The sequence below is a fragment of the Gobio gobio genome (genome assembly GCF_949357685.1).
Source record: "Gobio gobio genome assembly, chromosome: 20".
NCBI lineage: Eukaryota > Metazoa > Chordata > Actinopteri > Cypriniformes > Gobionidae > Gobio > Gobio gobio.
Genome location: NC_137113.1, coordinates 15,486,345 through 15,502,967, shown reverse-complemented (window position 1 = coordinate 15,502,967; position 16,623 = coordinate 15,486,345). Strand labels below are relative to the sequence as shown.

General features: G+C 37.4%; 2 protein-coding genes across 3 annotated transcripts in view; both read right to left on the bottom strand.

The window, feature by feature from the left end:
- The window catches only part of tmem94 (transmembrane protein 94), a 37,943-nt gene extending 30,613 nt beyond the window's left edge, over window positions 1-7,330 (bottom strand). For both annotated transcript variants that reach the window (XM_079845938.1, XM_079845939.1), the window contains exon 1: window positions 7,196-7,330. In XM_079845938.1, the coding sequence (XP_079702064.1) occupies window positions 7,196-7,219 (24 nt within the window). In that variant the 5' untranslated portion in view covers window positions 7,220-7,330. The remainder of the gene's footprint in view (window positions 1-7,195) is intronic.
- A 1,893-nt stretch (window positions 7,331-9,223) lies between these two features.
- Window positions 9,224-16,623, bottom strand: part of myo15b (myosin XVB) — a gene marked incomplete at its 5' end in the record, with an annotated part of 45,988 nt that continues 38,588 nt past the window's right edge. Inside the window, 15 exons of the mRNA XM_079845560.1 lie at window positions 9,224-9,854; window positions 9,963-10,100; window positions 10,204-10,337; window positions 10,429-10,562; window positions 10,667-10,791; window positions 11,873-12,021; window positions 12,125-12,221; window positions 12,304-12,381; window positions 12,858-12,952; window positions 13,146-13,276; window positions 13,722-13,798; window positions 13,888-13,964; window positions 15,041-15,113; window positions 15,207-15,255; window positions 15,363-15,729. Of these exons, the coding sequence (XP_079701686.1) occupies window positions 9,759-9,854; window positions 9,963-10,100; window positions 10,204-10,337; window positions 10,429-10,562; window positions 10,667-10,791; window positions 11,873-12,021; window positions 12,125-12,221; window positions 12,304-12,381; window positions 12,858-12,952; window positions 13,146-13,276; window positions 13,722-13,798; window positions 13,888-13,964; window positions 15,041-15,113; window positions 15,207-15,255; window positions 15,363-15,729 (1,820 nt within the window). The 3' untranslated portion in view covers window positions 9,224-9,758. The remainder of the gene's footprint in view (window positions 9,855-9,962; window positions 10,101-10,203; window positions 10,338-10,428; window positions 10,563-10,666; window positions 10,792-11,872; window positions 12,022-12,124; window positions 12,222-12,303; window positions 12,382-12,857; window positions 12,953-13,145; window positions 13,277-13,721; window positions 13,799-13,887; window positions 13,965-15,040; window positions 15,114-15,206; window positions 15,256-15,362; window positions 15,730-16,623) is intronic.

The window sequence follows — 16,623 nt, the reverse complement described above, 5'->3', positions numbered from 1 at the left end:
AATACTATTTAGGACGGATAGTATGTGAACCGGGACGCACCTATGGTGTTTAAAGCAGCTGTCTGTAAGTTTTGCCTCTTTGTCGCCATCTCTGTTTGAAACCTGCAATTGCAGTTAGTTGCGTAATTATCATTTTACGTGGATTGTGCATCGGCACAGCTCCTCAGCGCCTATGAAATTAAAAAAAATGTATGTTACCAACATCAGCATTGCGTGACTATGTGTATTTAGTGTGTATTAGCATTACCTGTAGATTTTATTTTCTGTACAGTCTAATCTTTTGACTACAGGTGAATCTCCAGTTTTCACTGATGAGTGTCGTTTGGACCTTTCTGGATTACAATCCGCTATCAAAATCATATGTTTAATTATTCCAGCTGCTGTGAGAAAATGCTATAAATGATTCGCCACCTGCAGCATCCTCACATGCAATATAGCCTACCCGGGACTCCTTCTTTATGTATCCAGACGTGACGTAATGACGCAAAGATGAATGTAATGCTTGAATTTCCAGCGGAAAGCCACAAGTACCACTGAAATTATAACACATACCGTTATGAATCGGGCTAAGGTAAGGAGATAGTTTTAAACACTGGATGGTTATGTACTTGCTGAAAAATAAATTTTGGATCATTTTTAACCAAAAAAGTTACTACAGCTTTAAGTGGTGGCTATACTTTATAAATAATCAAATCACTAGTGCTACATTTAGTTGCACTAAAAAGATTGTCCCACTCTGGGATACAGGCTAAAATAATTTTTGTAGAAATTGTTATTTTCAAAAAAGTTAACCTCTAACATTCCATAAAACACAGCCAATTATGACATTAGGAAATCACCATCAGTTGTTTTTTTATTAGCTTAAACCACCAGTTCAAAAGCTCTGAAGGACAACTATTAAGGGAATGCAGACCCACTCAAACCTACTTATTTAGGCAGAAACTTTTATTGCTCAGCATGCCTAGTATGGTCACAAAAGAAAAGGCTCTCTCCTCTCTGACGCATTTTGGCTATCCTACCAGTATTTAAGGAGTGAATTTCTGGGATGGCTAGGGTCCTGTAGTAGCAAACGAGGGCCCCACCACTATAAATAAACACATCACTTTCCCACAGCCAGAGTGCCTGCACTAAATCCTTTCATGAGCATCTCTCACACATCAACGAGCAGGGATTTACCACCAGCTTGCAAACAGACACATGCGGTCACACACGGTGGCCCATTATGGGTAAACCACTCAAGACCTTGAAAAATGCACCACACAATCACACCCAGAGCTGAGAAAAGTGCACATACTTGGCACGGCACTTTCACCTTTTCACGGTACTCGAGATTAATCACAAACAAACAACAGACTTAAGCTTTCGCACACGAGACCTAAATGTTGGATCCCGAACAGTCGGATTCAGACAGATCACAAACAAGTGAGTTTGTTAGAGGAAGTGTGCACAGATCCACTCACTTTATTCTTCCAGAACCAGGTCCCATTTTTCAGGATCATGGCTGCGACTAGTCCCTCTGCTGCCGACAGACTAATGTGTGACTGGTGCGCGTGTGGGTTGGACAGGAGTGTGTCAGGGTGCTACGGCATATAATGTATGCTGCTGTTTCAGCACCAGTCGCACGGTCTGGACAGACAGTCTCTGCGCATTCAGAGGCTCTGTTTTGAGCACGTCCCAGCCACCCTGGTGTAGTCTGCCAGCTAAAAATGCATTGCACATTCAAATCAGTGCAATTGACCAGAGAGGATGAACACAACTGTTCTTTTCAGCCAGTAACAGTGTAAAGGTCTGCTAAAAACAGTTAAGCTGAAGGAGAATGAACAGAAAAGAAAGGAGATTTTGTGAGTTCTAGCATTAATTAGTCTGAGAGCTCTGCAGAGGCAGCTGCGACACTCCGCCTGAAGAGAAACAGGCAAAGAGGGTGTAAAATGACAATGAAAAGCTGTAGAGGATGAGTAGGTATCAGGGTTGGGGAGCTTTTGAGAGAAGGAATTAGAGAATAAAGTGAGGGAAAGGGGCTTGACAGACAAGCAAAAGCATGGTGTGCCCTCGTTGCCCTGTCCAGGCATTCATCCATTCCAGCTAACACAGCAATTTACGGTCCTAGCAGTGATGGGGCGCGGCAGGACAAAGAGCATCCTCATTGAACCTCACAACCTTACTAAAGTAGGGATGTGCATTTTAAATAAGTGACAGATTGATATACATTTAATATTTTTCAAAAACAAAACAAAATTATATATACTGTATACACAAACATACATATATATACACATATATATATATACACTTACTGTGTATATTAGTGCTTTCAAATGGATTAATCGTGATGAAATCGCATCTAACAAAAGTTTTTTAAAATTTACATATGTGTGAGTGTATATTACACACACACACACACACACACACACACACACACACACACACACACACACACACACACACATATAGGTATAAATATACAGTGAGGAAAATAAGTATTTGAACACCCTGCTATTTTGCAAGTTCTCCCACTTAGAAATCATGGAGGGGTCTGAAATTGTCATCGTAGGTGCATGTCCACTGTGAGAGACATAATCTAAAAAAAAAAAATCCAGAAATCACAATGTATGATTTTTTAACTATTTATTTGTATGATACAGCTGCAAATAAGTATTTGAACACCTGTCTATCAGCTAGAATTCTGACCCTCAAACACCTGTTAGTCTGCCTTTAAAATGTCCACCTCCACTCCATTTATTATCCTAAATTAGATGTACCTGTTTGAGGTCGTTAGCTGCATAAAGACACCAGTCCACCCCATACAATCAGTAAGAATCCAACTACTAACATGGCCAAGACCAAAGAGCTGTCCAAAGACACTAGAGACAAAATTGTACACCTCCACAAGGCTGGAAAGGGCTACGGGGAAATTGCCAAGCAGCTTGGTGAAAAAAGGTCCACTGTTGGAGCAATCATTAGAAAATGGAAGAAGCTAAACATGACTGTCAATCTCCCTCGGACTGGGGCTCCATGCAAGATCTCACCTCGTGGGGTCTCAATGATCCTAAGAAAGGTGATAAATCAGCCCAGAACTACACGGGAGGAGCTGGTCAATGACCTGAAAAGAGCTGGGACCACCGTTTCCAAGGTTACTGTTGGTAATACACTAAGACGTCATGGTTTGAAATCATGCAAGGCACGGAAGGTTCCCCTGCTTAAACCAGCACATGTCCAGGCCCGTCTTAAGTTTGCCAATGACCATTTGGATGATCCAAAGGAGTCATGGGAGAAAGTCATGTGGTCAGATGAGACCAAAATTGAACTTTTTGGTCATAATTCCACTAAACGTGTTTGGAGGAAGAAGAATGATGAGTACCATCCCAAGAACACCATCCCTACTGTGAAGCATGGGGGTGGTAGCATCATTTTTTCGGGGTGTTTTTCTGCACATGGGACAGGGCGACTGCACTGTATTAAGGAGAGAATGACTGGGGCCATGTATTGCGAGATTTTGGGGAACAACCTCCTTCCCTCAGTTAGAGCATTGAAGATGGGTCGAGGCTGGGTCTTCCAACATGACAATGACCCGAAGCACACAGCCAGGATAACCAAGGAGTGTAAGAAGCATATCAAGGTTCTGGCGTGGCCTAGCCAGTCTCCAGACCTAAACCCAATAGAGAATCTTTGGAGGGAGCTCAAACTCTGTGTTTCTCAGCGACAGGCCAGAAACCTGACTGATCTAGAGAAGATCTGTGTGGAGGAGTGGGCCAAAATCTCTCCTGCAGTGTGTGCAAACCTGGTGGAAAAACTACAGGAAACGTTTGACCTCTGTAATTGCAAACAAAGGCTACTGTACCAAATATTAACATTGATTTTCTCAGGAGTTCAAATACTTATTTGCAGCTGTATCATACAAATAAATAGTTTAAAAATCATACATTGTAATTTCTGGATTTTTTTTAGATTATGTCTCTCACAGTGGACATGCACCTACGATGACAATTTCGGGGATGAAAAATCGATTCCCACGATGAAAAAGTGGGAGAACTTGCAAAACAGCAGGGTGTTCAAATACTTATTTTCCTCACTGTATACAGTACATGACCAAGTAAACTGAAATAAATAAATCATGTAGTATTTTTTTTTTATTATAATACTGGAACTCTGAAATTACTTAAGACATGTTAGAAATAAAATACATATATGGAATAATTATTGTGCTGCGTGAGCTTCTAAGGTGGTTTCAAGTTATATGAGAACGTGCTGTCTGTAAGTTTACATACTATAACAGTATAAGTGTCTTTATATAAATCGCAAAATATGTATTTTCTTCAGAAGGCAAAATTGTATCTTCATTGTAAATTGACAGCAATCATATCTGGCAATGTTTTTTTTTTTTTTGGGGGGGGGGGGGGGGGTGCAATAAAAGTTAAATAAACATTTAATAGCCCCCTGCATACACACACACACACACACATATAAATATACAGACACACATTATGTAAACTTTCAGTTTAGTGTTCAATGCGATTAATCAATTTGACAGCACACACAGACAGAATGTGATTCATCGATTAGACAGACAGACAGACAGACAGACAGATAGACAGATAGACAGATAGACAGATAGACAGATAGATAGATAGATAGATAGATAGATAGATAGATAGATAGATAGATAGATAGATAGATAGATAGATAGATAGATAGATAGATAGATAGATAGACCCATGGCAACAACCACCCCAGCACACTCTCATTACCTCAGCAAAATCAATACAGGTAAGACAAGCACCAAAGAGGAAATCTCAGCAACATCATTCCTACCAAATTACAGTCATACAGTCTTACAAAGTCATACTGCCACTGACTTTAATGATGCTGTCCAACACAAGCAACGTTAACAAATAAATACAGGTAAATGTATAGGTTAATGTTAAGCTACACAGAATTATACGTATATGAGCTGGTGAAATAAATGTTACTGCAGACAAATGTAAAGTATTTTAACATCCTAATACACGAAACAAATCTCCTCCTTTCATGAGATAGCTAGAAGTCTCTGCATTTCTGGCCCAACTTCACTTCTTTTCAGGCACATTTTAAACTACAACTACAACAACAGAAATCCACAACATATCAAGCTTTTCTTATGTCCAAAGTCAACAAGACGATATGGCTTACACAACCTACAACTTCCATCTCCATTCAAAAGTGTCTGGTGTGTTTAAAGATGAACTGTTAATTATTACAGGACACTTCAGAGCAAAATTACCCATGACTGGAAAATAAGAACAAAACTCCCCCTGTAAATAAACAGGTTGCAACAAATATCCATTTTTCTATTTTAGAATTTTGTGTCCCCGAGCCTGATCGAGAAAAAAACTTCTTCATTCCCACCAGCTTTTCAGCACTTCCTGTATGGAGTATAACAGAGGTCTAAAATATGCCAGAGAAGAATAGAAAAAAAAATCAGTGAAGATTTACTAGTGTGATCACAATTTCCCAGGGTCAGCCCAGGGTCAATGAATTTGAGTTCAAGTTGTTTTTGGCCAGGCTAGAGGCTAATATTACATGAGAGTAATTAATGCATTGTCATTGGTGGCTAGTGATAAAACATGAATGTTCTGGGTTCTACCATATTAATTAAATAAATAATATAAAATGTAAAAATGTTTTGAATGGAATGAATGACTATGGGGCAATGCATTACACCGCAAATAACATTAATGGTGCACTGTGTAAATTTTAGTGGCATCTTGTGTATTGCACCCGCTCACCCCTCCCTTTCGAAGCACAAAGAGAAGCTACGGTGACCGACACAGGACAAAGATGCTGTCGTCTGAGACAGCAGGGATTAGCTAGCGCTCTGTAGAGAAGTTTGTCCGTTTAGGGCAGGGGTGTCCTAAGTCGGTCCTGGAGGGCCACTGTCCTGCCGAAGTTAGCTCCAGCTTGCCTCAACACACCTGTCTGGAAGTTTCTAGTATGCCTAATAAGACTTTGATTAGCTGCTTCAGGTGTGTTTAATTGGGGTTGGAGCTAAACTCTGCAGGACAGTGGTCCTCCAGGAGCAGATTGGACACCCCTGGTTTAGGGACGTTGTAGAAACATGATGGCGCAAAATGGTGAATTCACTGTAAGGGGACCCGCAGTGTATGTAGACAGAAACGGCTCATTCTAAGGTAATAAAAACATAACGGGTCATTATGTAAGGTCTTAATACACCACTGAAAACATAGTTATGTATATTATATTGCATTTCTGTCAATATATCCTCATAAATATTATAGTGCATCTTTAAAATACACACAGTTCCAAAGACAGCCACAAGACTTAAAATATAAAGAAAAAAAAAGGAAAAAAAACATATTATTAATAAACAGTACTGTGCAAAAGTTTTAGGCACATTAGTATTTTCACCCCAAAAAAATGGTTTTAAGCCAGTTATTAATATATTTTGCTGTAGTGTGTCAGTAGGAAATAACAGTATACATTTTTTTAAAAATCCTTTTGACATATTTTGTAATATTTTACAATTATTTGGCAGAATTGTAATAATCTAGTGAGATTTTTGAATGCACAAGGAGTCTAACAGCAGTCAATACGCTCCGCAAGACGCTTAAAGAAACTATATATATATTTCTGAAGAATCATGTGACACTAAAGACAGAAGTAATGAAGCTGAAAATTCAGCTGTCATCACAGGAATAAATTACATTTTAAAATATATTACAACAGAAACAAATTAATTTAAATTGAAATAATATTTCACATTATTACTGTTTTTACTGTATTTTTGATTAAATAGATGCAGCCTTGGTGAGATTAAGAGACTACTTTCAAAAACATTATAAAATGTTTCCAATGTATGTATGTATGTATGTATGCGTGTGTGTGTGTGTGTGTGTATGCTTGTATATATTATATATAGTTTCAATATAATGCTCTATTTTCTAATGTATTTATTTAATTAACATTATATTATATGACATAAGACTAGTGTGATACAATTGCCTTATCTGTGTATAAAGTAAAAAATCCCAAACATCCCAATCTTCAACTCCTGCTGCATTACTTTAAATGTGATTTTTGTTTGTATTTACAGACTGAGGGCTGGGTGAAAAATTATTTTCAGTGGTAATCAACAGTCTGAGCACTTTAAGACTAGCAAACCTACTCTCATCTATAGTAGGAAAACGCCTCAAGAACTTACCTGTTTCTTATCCTGTAGCTCCATGGCAACTGCTGTCTCTCACCATGCTCTGTCGAGCTGCCCAGAGCTGGTAGTTACGGTCCACACTTGTCCCGATCCCAGCCCTGCTGGCAGAGGAAGCCAACTGTGGGCCCCCAGCTCCAAGACGTTGCACCTGCGGACACTGCCAGTCTGAGGGACGGCTGTCAGAGCTGTACTCGATGCCCAGGGAGCTGTAATCAATGAGAGGGTGTGCCTTCTCTCTTCTTACATTCAAAGGGATCTGATCAGGGTAGAGAGCGAAGGAAATTATTAAGAGTCAACAACCAGATTAATATCAGTATCCAAGTCAAGTTTACATTCTGCAGTTACTGAAAAAATTCTGTGTGTGTATATATATATATATACACACACAGAATTATATATATATATATATATATATATATATATATATATATATATATATATATATATGCAGTTGTAAGCAGTCTTCTACTGCTTACAACTGCACCCAGATTACTTTAATTTGGACAAAAGAAAATTATACAAAAAAATATTCCATTACACCATATTTCAGATTAGTACGCTTATGCCACTTTAATACAATCTAAAATTAAACAAGATAAATTATATAAGAGTGCCAGTAATCTAAAAAAACAGCTTTGGCTACAAACCTCAAACAATGTGACATTTAATCGTTTAATCTTTGTCTTTCTAGGTAAGATTGTACAGTGTATTTCAAAAACAAATCGCTAAGAGTTTGGCTTATTCATTAGAAAGACAAGGAAACTAGGCAAGGTAACTTACTCTGACTGACTTTAAATATCTAAAATGGCTCACAAAGCTGTCAAATCATTGCCGAGAACCAACCCCAAATAAATCACTTACATAATCTCATAAATCAACATATTCAGAGAAAGTAGTGTTGACCTGATTTATAAGGTGATAGTATTAGACAACTACTTAGTGTTGATGCCACTAGAGACTACACAGGGAGTGTAATGATGATGCAGGATTCATCTGAACAACTAAGTTACAGTCTCTAAGCACATGACAGTTCTGTAGAGACATTTATTAATATGTATACTATAGAGATACACTAAATAAACAGTGTTATTGCAGAATATAATTAAATACACGAGTTACAGCTTGCATTTGCTTCTGACATATCACAATAAAGCAACATATTTCAGAGTGTTTACGATATTATTAGTAAACCTATGTTAAAGTGAAAGACAGCTAACGTTACCATGTTGATCGTTTGGACAAGGCTTGCGACAAAGCTTGTGAAAAAACCCTGGTTTATATTTATGTTGAAATGAGCAGTCAAATTTACAATAATGCATGTATAAACACGATTAAACAATTTAATAAATAATCCAAACAGCTGGTTAATCAGTTTATTAGAGGTGGCCTAGGGGTTAAATGATACTAGCTACATGCTCAAGTCACACTAAATCAATGCAAACTTACGTTATAGAGCTGTAACATCAACGACCCGCAAGTGGTATCGTCAATCATCAAGAGTGTTTTAGCAGAATCAAATAATATTCGTCTCCAAATCCTTGGACTCACTCCCTGGTGACGGCCATGTTAGTAACTCGAAGGGCGTGGTATGTCTGTGCAGGAACGATGTAGTGGAATCTGATTGGTCAGTGTTATCTGAGGGGCGGGATTTGTTTTGTTTTGTCTCTTCGGCAGTCAAGTGGCGCTCACTACAGAGCCAAATGACGTCCGGCCCCCCCTCTCTGCACGTAAAGGGTGGATCTTGACCTAGTCCAGCTCCACCTCAGTGGACCAAATGGATGGAGTTATGTTTAGCGATACGGTTATTATGGGTAGGGTTAGACCGTCTAACGCCAACCATTACGTCCAGCGAGGGGGAACTGGACGTCCACCTCCTCCACTCTGCAGTGAGCAGCCTCCCAAGCGGCTTGCCGCTGTCTGGCTCAAAGGGCGGAGCCTCTGTTTGGCGATGTCTTGTGCGGTTTATAATAAATGCATATTAATGAATAGTGCTCTTTGAATGTATATCCGCACACAAAATTAAATGTTTTCTCTGTTTTCTGAAGAGGACAGATATCAGTGATTTTTATTGAAAAAAGAATGAAAAATACACTTCAAAAGACATTTTACACTTTAAATAAATTAATTTCTATACTCACTAATACATTTTCTTTTATTTGGACGCAAATAATTAAACATGATTTTAACACGTATACAAAATAGGTGAGCCGTATAATAAATATAATCACAAATCAGTCCCATTTAATGGTATACATTTACACACAAAAAATGAATAGTGGTTATCAAATCATTCATGTTCATTCCAAAGAGTTCAAAATATCATGACATTTATAAAGAAATGTATATATGCTGTATACATGTTCTCTGCAAACCCCCAGTATTTTTACAGAACCCTGGATATAATGAATTAAACACTTGGTAAGTATTAGCCTTGATCGTATGTAAACTTTTATACATGTTTATGAAATATAATGTCTGTAATGATTTATGGCAGGAGACATATTTGAACTCAGGGTAAGTCATAGGATATTAGGTGATGTTTGCATAAGTTGGTTGTTTAATGAGGAGTTCCGGCCCGACTGGACATGCTGCTGTAGGAGGGTTTCACCACCTCTTCCATAATCACAGCAATGGTGTGGCATAGTTCTTTTGCCTGGGAGAACGAGAGATCAAAACAAGAGCAATCTCATTCATTAAAAACTACCAGCTCTTTGAAAATGACAATATGTACATATCCACAACCTTTTATCTACATGCGTACCTGCTTTAGAGAGAAGCTGAGAGTCCGGGGTTGAGTTTGCCCACCAAAAATGATCTCAACTGATTGCAGCTTGTCTTTTTTGGGACGGATTGAGCGCAAGGACTGCACATCCTCTAGAGACACTGTCAAACATTCGTTCTGTGAAGTTTGTGAAAGTTTAGTCATGGTCGAGCATGGTTAAAACACACTATGACGATCAAAGCATAATAGGAATACTGAATCCTATTGGAGTGTCAGATACCTGTGATTTGGGATCAACGATCGTGATAACTTCATGGTTGACGCCGACCACCGAGGGAGAGGGGCAGCTGGGATGACTTACTTTCTGAACAGTGAATATATCAAATCCAAAGAGAGGCAGTGAAGTGACACTTTCTGGAAAGTTAAAAGAGTTTGTTTGTTTGGAAAAAATGGAACACAGATGTAAAATCAGTAAATGAACATTTAGACGGGTTTGCTCACTTACTGATAAAGCGAGCTTTGGCATCAAGATGGCTGAGGGGGCCTAAGGTGGAAAATTGTGACCGTATAGTAGCTAGAAACCTTTCATCACTGGCGTTGAGCCCATCCTTCCGGGGAAGGTACTGCTTGACCTCAGAGCTGATGATTGAACATTGATTACCAATCAATATGTGTCAAGAGTGTCCGATTTATTCATTATTTTAGGTGTAAGACATCACATCGCTTGAGATATATAAAATTACTTGGATGGTAGATCAGTCAGTCCAAGCGCAAGGTGTTGGAAAACGGTCAACTCTGCCACCTGCTGGTAGATTGTAGAGCTGTTCATGGGCAGCAACACCCTCCCTTGCAGATAATTAGCCACAAGCTGAAAAACACACAAGACCAGCATCCATCAAATATGATAATCAGAGATATTTGAACTTAGGGTTTGTTTATTTCATCAAAATACAGTAAAAACAGTAATATTGTGAAATATTATTACAATTTTAAATACTTGTTCTCTATTTTAATATATGTGATGGCAGTCTATTGTGAAGTCTTATGCTCACCAAGGCTGCATTTAATTAAAAAATATTTAATCGTAAAAACAGTAATTTTTCTAAAATTATTACAAATTGTTTTCTATATTTTACTATAGATTCAAATGTAATTTATTCTTGTGATGGCAAAGCTGAATGTTCAGCACCATTACTCCAGTCTTCAGCGTCACATGATCCTTCAGAAATCATTCTAATATGATGATTTTCTGCTCACGAAACATTCATTATTATTATTATTATTATTATTATTATTATTATCATCATCAATGTTTAAAACAAGTGTGCTGCTTAATATTTTTGTGGAAATGGTGATACTTTTTCAGGATTCTCTGATGAATAGAAAGTTCAATGTACAGCATTTATTTGCATTTATGAAATGTATTTATATTTTTTAACTTATTAAAGCATTGAACAAATATAAATCTTTTGGAACATTATAAATGTCTTCACTGTCACTTTTGAATAATTTTTGATTTCACTTTTGCATCCTTAATGAATAAAAGTAATAATTTCTCTCTTTTTTAATCTTGCCACAAATGTTTGAATGGTATCATTGTTTCCACAAAAACATTTTCAACATTGTCCAAAATAATAATAATAATGAAAGTTTCTTGAGCAGCAAATCAGCGTATTAGAATGATTTCTAAAGGATCATGTGACACTGAAGACTGGAGTAATGGTGCTGAACATCCAGCTTTGTCATCACAGGAATAAATTACATTTTTAAATGTATTAAAATAGAAAATAAGTTTTTTAAATTGTAATAATATTTTACTGTATTTTGGATTAAATAAATGCAGCCTTGGTGAGCATAAAGAGACTTGTAATGTTTTTATTTTCTTGAATATATTGAATATTAATTCATGTAAAACAGGAAAACAGGCATATTGCATATAGTTTTTGTACCAGCTGGTAGTGGAACTCCAGGTAAAGATCATTGCTGAACTGGAGTGGCTGTTTCCACATTATTCGATAAAGGGAGAGTGAGATCGAGCCATCATCCAGCAGGAAGTCAAATAGATACTCATCGGAGTGAACTGGGCGTGTCATATCCTCTAAAGAGAGTGATTCATTGTGAGAACAGTATGAAAAAGCATAAACTGATTAATATGTGAATGTGTGTTCATGTGTGCATAAGAGTGACAGAGGACATCTTACCCCCTTTTTTAGTAGCATAGATGGAAAATTCTTTTATTTCTGCTGGATTTATAACGCCTATATCAGCGCAAAAGTCCTGTACCACCTCAGATGCAACCTATAGAAAAGCACAATAGTGCTACATGTAGACAACACATCATCTTAAGATAAATATATATGAAAGAGGGGCCCTCACTTACACTAAATCTGTGAATCTTGCAGGTAAATTCGGTTCCACCAGGCAGCATGATGGGCAGCCGACGAGAGTTCCTCCCAGCCTGCATGTGATTCAGATATTATGGTAAAGAAAACTATTTCGCATGCTTTGACATTCTCTGCTCAACATCTCATCCGGGGCCGTAACCAGCATAGACATTGAAGTCCCCCCCAATAATTAGAAATGGCCAAATTGTCCCCCCCCAATATTTGAAATTATTGCACAATTATTGCACTGCTCTCCCGCACTCCATTCACGATTTTACAGCGCTCTGAATGTTAGGATGACAAAAAGTTTTAAAAGTTACATTATTAGTCTGGTCTGCCTCAGGTCTAACGGCGCTCGTCAATGTCAAAATGATTGAGATGGCCAATCAAATCGAAGTAGGCGGGGTTTATGTTCTCTTTTGGCTCGTGCACACAGACAAGCGCGTCAATCTATCGCTTAATGTCATTACGGGGATATCTATTCTTTCCGGTGAATTTCCCAATGTTCAAGACATGGTTACGGCCTTGTATCTCATGTGCTTTCACTTACCAAAATGGCCTCCATCTCTGAATTGGAAGGGATGTGCCTGCGTCCTCCAAAACTGAGTGATCGTCTGAGATTCATTGTGCACACATTTGCCAGTTCTATATACAAATAGTATATTCACACAATCACAAACACTGCTAATCTTGTACATACAAACCGGTTCAATTTACTTTCTAATGAGATTGTATAGCAAAATCCGCATGTGATGTAAACTTGGCTCATATTGGTGGGGTTACTGAATCAAGTTTGCACTATAAATACAGAATGAGATGTTAGAAGTGAATACTGTACCTTGAAAAGGGTGGTTGGCATCCTGAATGATAGCCTCCAGGTGGCGGGTGCAATATGGAAGGAGAGTGTTGGAACAGGGGAAGAATCCAGTCACCAGACTCATCAAACGCCAGCCACGGGTGCAGTTTTCCCTACAAAATCAGAAAACAATATACACTACCATTCAAAAGTTTGGGGTCGTAAGTCTCTTATGCTTACCAACATTGTGATATATTATTACAATTGTGTTTTCTATTTTAATATATTTAAATTTTTAATTTATTCCTGCGATGGCAAAACTGAATTTTCAGTATCACTTCTCCAGTCTCCAGTGTCACATGATCCTTCAGAAATCATTCTAATATGATGATTTGGTGTATAAGAAACATTTCTAAATTTTATTATAAATGTTGGAATAGTTTTTGTGGAAACTATGATAAAGGATTCTTTGATGAATAGAAAGCATTTATTTGATTAACACTATGAATGTATTTGCTGCCACTTTTGATTAAATTATGTCCTTGCAAGTATAAAAAGAAAAATACAACTTACTTCCCACAAATGAACAATGGTGTGTGTACACACATTATCACTCACTTGACTGGGTGTTTGGTGGTCTGCTTGATGATCTGACAGTAGATCTCATCCCTGAGAAACTCCTTCTCTTTTCCCAGCTAAAATAAAACAAGTTGTCATGTTACAGATGTACAAATTCACAATACCTCTCAAATGAATATGCTTTAAATGTGGAGGGAAAGCTCACCTGCAAAATGAAGTTAACACAGTCGCTCTCTTTCTGATTTTTCTTCATAGGCTGATCCAACATAAACTGCATTACATCTACAAAGAGAGCATTGTGTCAAATGCCACCTGGGATACTTTATTCTGATTGGTCAATCTGCGATTAAATATTTTGGTATAACGTCAACAAAATATAATGACCACTTTTGCAGGCAAACATTTTTTATTTAATAGCATATATATTTTTTTCTATTGAATTTTTTACTAATTTAAGTAGCCATCAGGGTTCATACATATTTCTACCATTGCATTTCCATGACTTTCCCATGATTTTGAGGCAAATATTCATGGCGTTCCATGAAATATCTGTGTATACATGTAAAATAAGAATAACAATCACAGCATATATTAACTAATTATTGACAAGCTATGTGGTTTAATACAAAATACACATTTATTTAAATAACACTGACACACCAGTAAGTCAATGTTGGTGCAAGATGATGTTTTATCTTCTTTTTTTTTTTAGTTTATGTGCCTGTTTTAGATCATGTTTGACTGTAGGTGTGTTTACGCCATGTCATAATTACCGCAATTACGTGATTTCAACTTGTAAAAAGCGCTCATGTACTCGTAGAACTCATAATTAACAGATAACAATTTTTGGCTTCCCGAATGCTATTTTTTAAAGGTTTGTTTTTGGTTAGCCAGGCAAGTTTTCTTAACGAAAATAAAACATTAGATCCCCAAACGTTCTCCTAACATTATCCTCTAATGTTATATTCTAATGTTCCATTAACTTTTTCTCTAATGTTCCCCTAACATTATTCTCTAACGTTCCCCTAACGTTATATTCTAACATTTTATGATGGTAGAATTAGCAAGTTTCAGTCAGAATTCAGTCAGAGAGAGCATGCGTTCTTCGTTTCAGCGATGGGTAATCTGAACGCCTCTGATTGGCCGTCACATTCATAAGCTCAACAGAAACGTGTGTGATTGGTTATAATGCTCAACGCTGCAAAACTAAATCTGATGGAATCCTACAGGGTGATATAAGACTCCTTTGCTCTTCATTGGGGTCCTGATTTTATTTTAGGAGACTCACTGACTTTGACAAAATGTATTCTTTTATAATGATTTTACACTATGTCCGTGATAATATTATGTGCACTTACATATGAAGTTTTGAGCACCCAGGCGATTGAGATCATTGTCTGAGAAAAGGATCAGTGGTTCTTGAATGGGATTCTAATAAAAGAAAACACAGAAAGCTAAAAGAATCAAACAAACTCCTATAATCCCAGCATATACAGAGTGAGAGACTAAAATATGCATACATACAGGAGTGTATTCCACAATCTCATTAAGACTTTTGTCTTTCATGTTTGGTCTGAGAAAAGAGAGAAACAGATCAGTGTTCAGCAGAGTTTGATGCAAAACAAGGCTGTTTTATGGATCATTTCATTTGGTTGAAGTTTGATTTTCAGAGGTCTTTACCTGCCAATAGCATCTGTGAAGAACTTCCCGGCAAACTCAGTCATGATATGCAGCTGACGTACTGATTCAGATCTGTGGATGGACGATACCTCCACACTGTATTCACTGCTGGCAGCTATGGAGCGGGCAACTGGGCTGTTGGAGACGTAGCTATTGGTAGTTATATTGGTCACAGTGCCATTGACAGGCACGTTGGTGATGGAGCCATTGCCTGGTACTTTGGAGGAAGAGCCAGTGAGTCTCATACTCTTCTTTCGTTCAAGTTGCCGCTCCATATTGTTGCTGTGGTAGTCTGGTGGGGCACAAGGCTGAGTGACGTCCACCGGGAAGAGTCCAGAACGGCCCCCAATGGAACCGAACATCCATCCTGCAAAAACAAAAAACACCTTTAATGTTTTATGCTATATACTACTTAATCAATCATATACGTAAGTGAAATTCAATATACCAGCTAACAAAAATGTGTTCTAAGAATATTTTGCTAACATTCTTATATATTCTTAAATGTTTTACATTTTTTCTTGGTTATGTGAACATTAGAGAAAACATAAAGGTAATGTTTTCTCTATTTTATCATTTTTCAAGTATCATGGGAACATTAATTCTGAATGTTCTCAGAACCATTTGAAAAAAAAAATGGTAAGTAATAATGTTTATAAAACTTTAGACTAACGTCCAACTAAAATGTTTAATGAAAACGTTCCATGAATGATGAATAAATAACATTTTTGTGCTAATGTTTTGATAGTGTTATTAAAGACCAGATAACTTTGAACGAATGTTCTATTAACATTACTGGAAGAACATTTATTAATAGAGAACCCTGCCAGCTTTCCCTGACAGCTGGGATATATACATTTCACACTTTTTTCTCCTTTTTTTTTTGGAATAGCGCACATCAAATATTCCTACTTCCAAACAGATATCACTGGAAAATGTGTCCTGGAGAATTAGACGAGTAGATAAATTTGATTGTCTCCTTAATGTGGAAAACTTGTTTTTAACAGTCAGACATGACAACTTTTGGCTCAACCAATGTTGAGTTTGGTCAGGGAATATTTGTTTGACCAAACAATGTAAGACAGTGGGTGTTTGGGAAATCTGGAACATATTTTGGAAAATATTTTTGGTGTCGCTAAAGGAGTGGAAACGACACATAGTAGTTTTAAAGGGATAGTTCACCCAAAAATGAAAATTCTGTCATTGTTTACTCACCCTCAAGTTGTTCCAAACCTGTATGAGTTTCTTTGTTCAGCTGAAC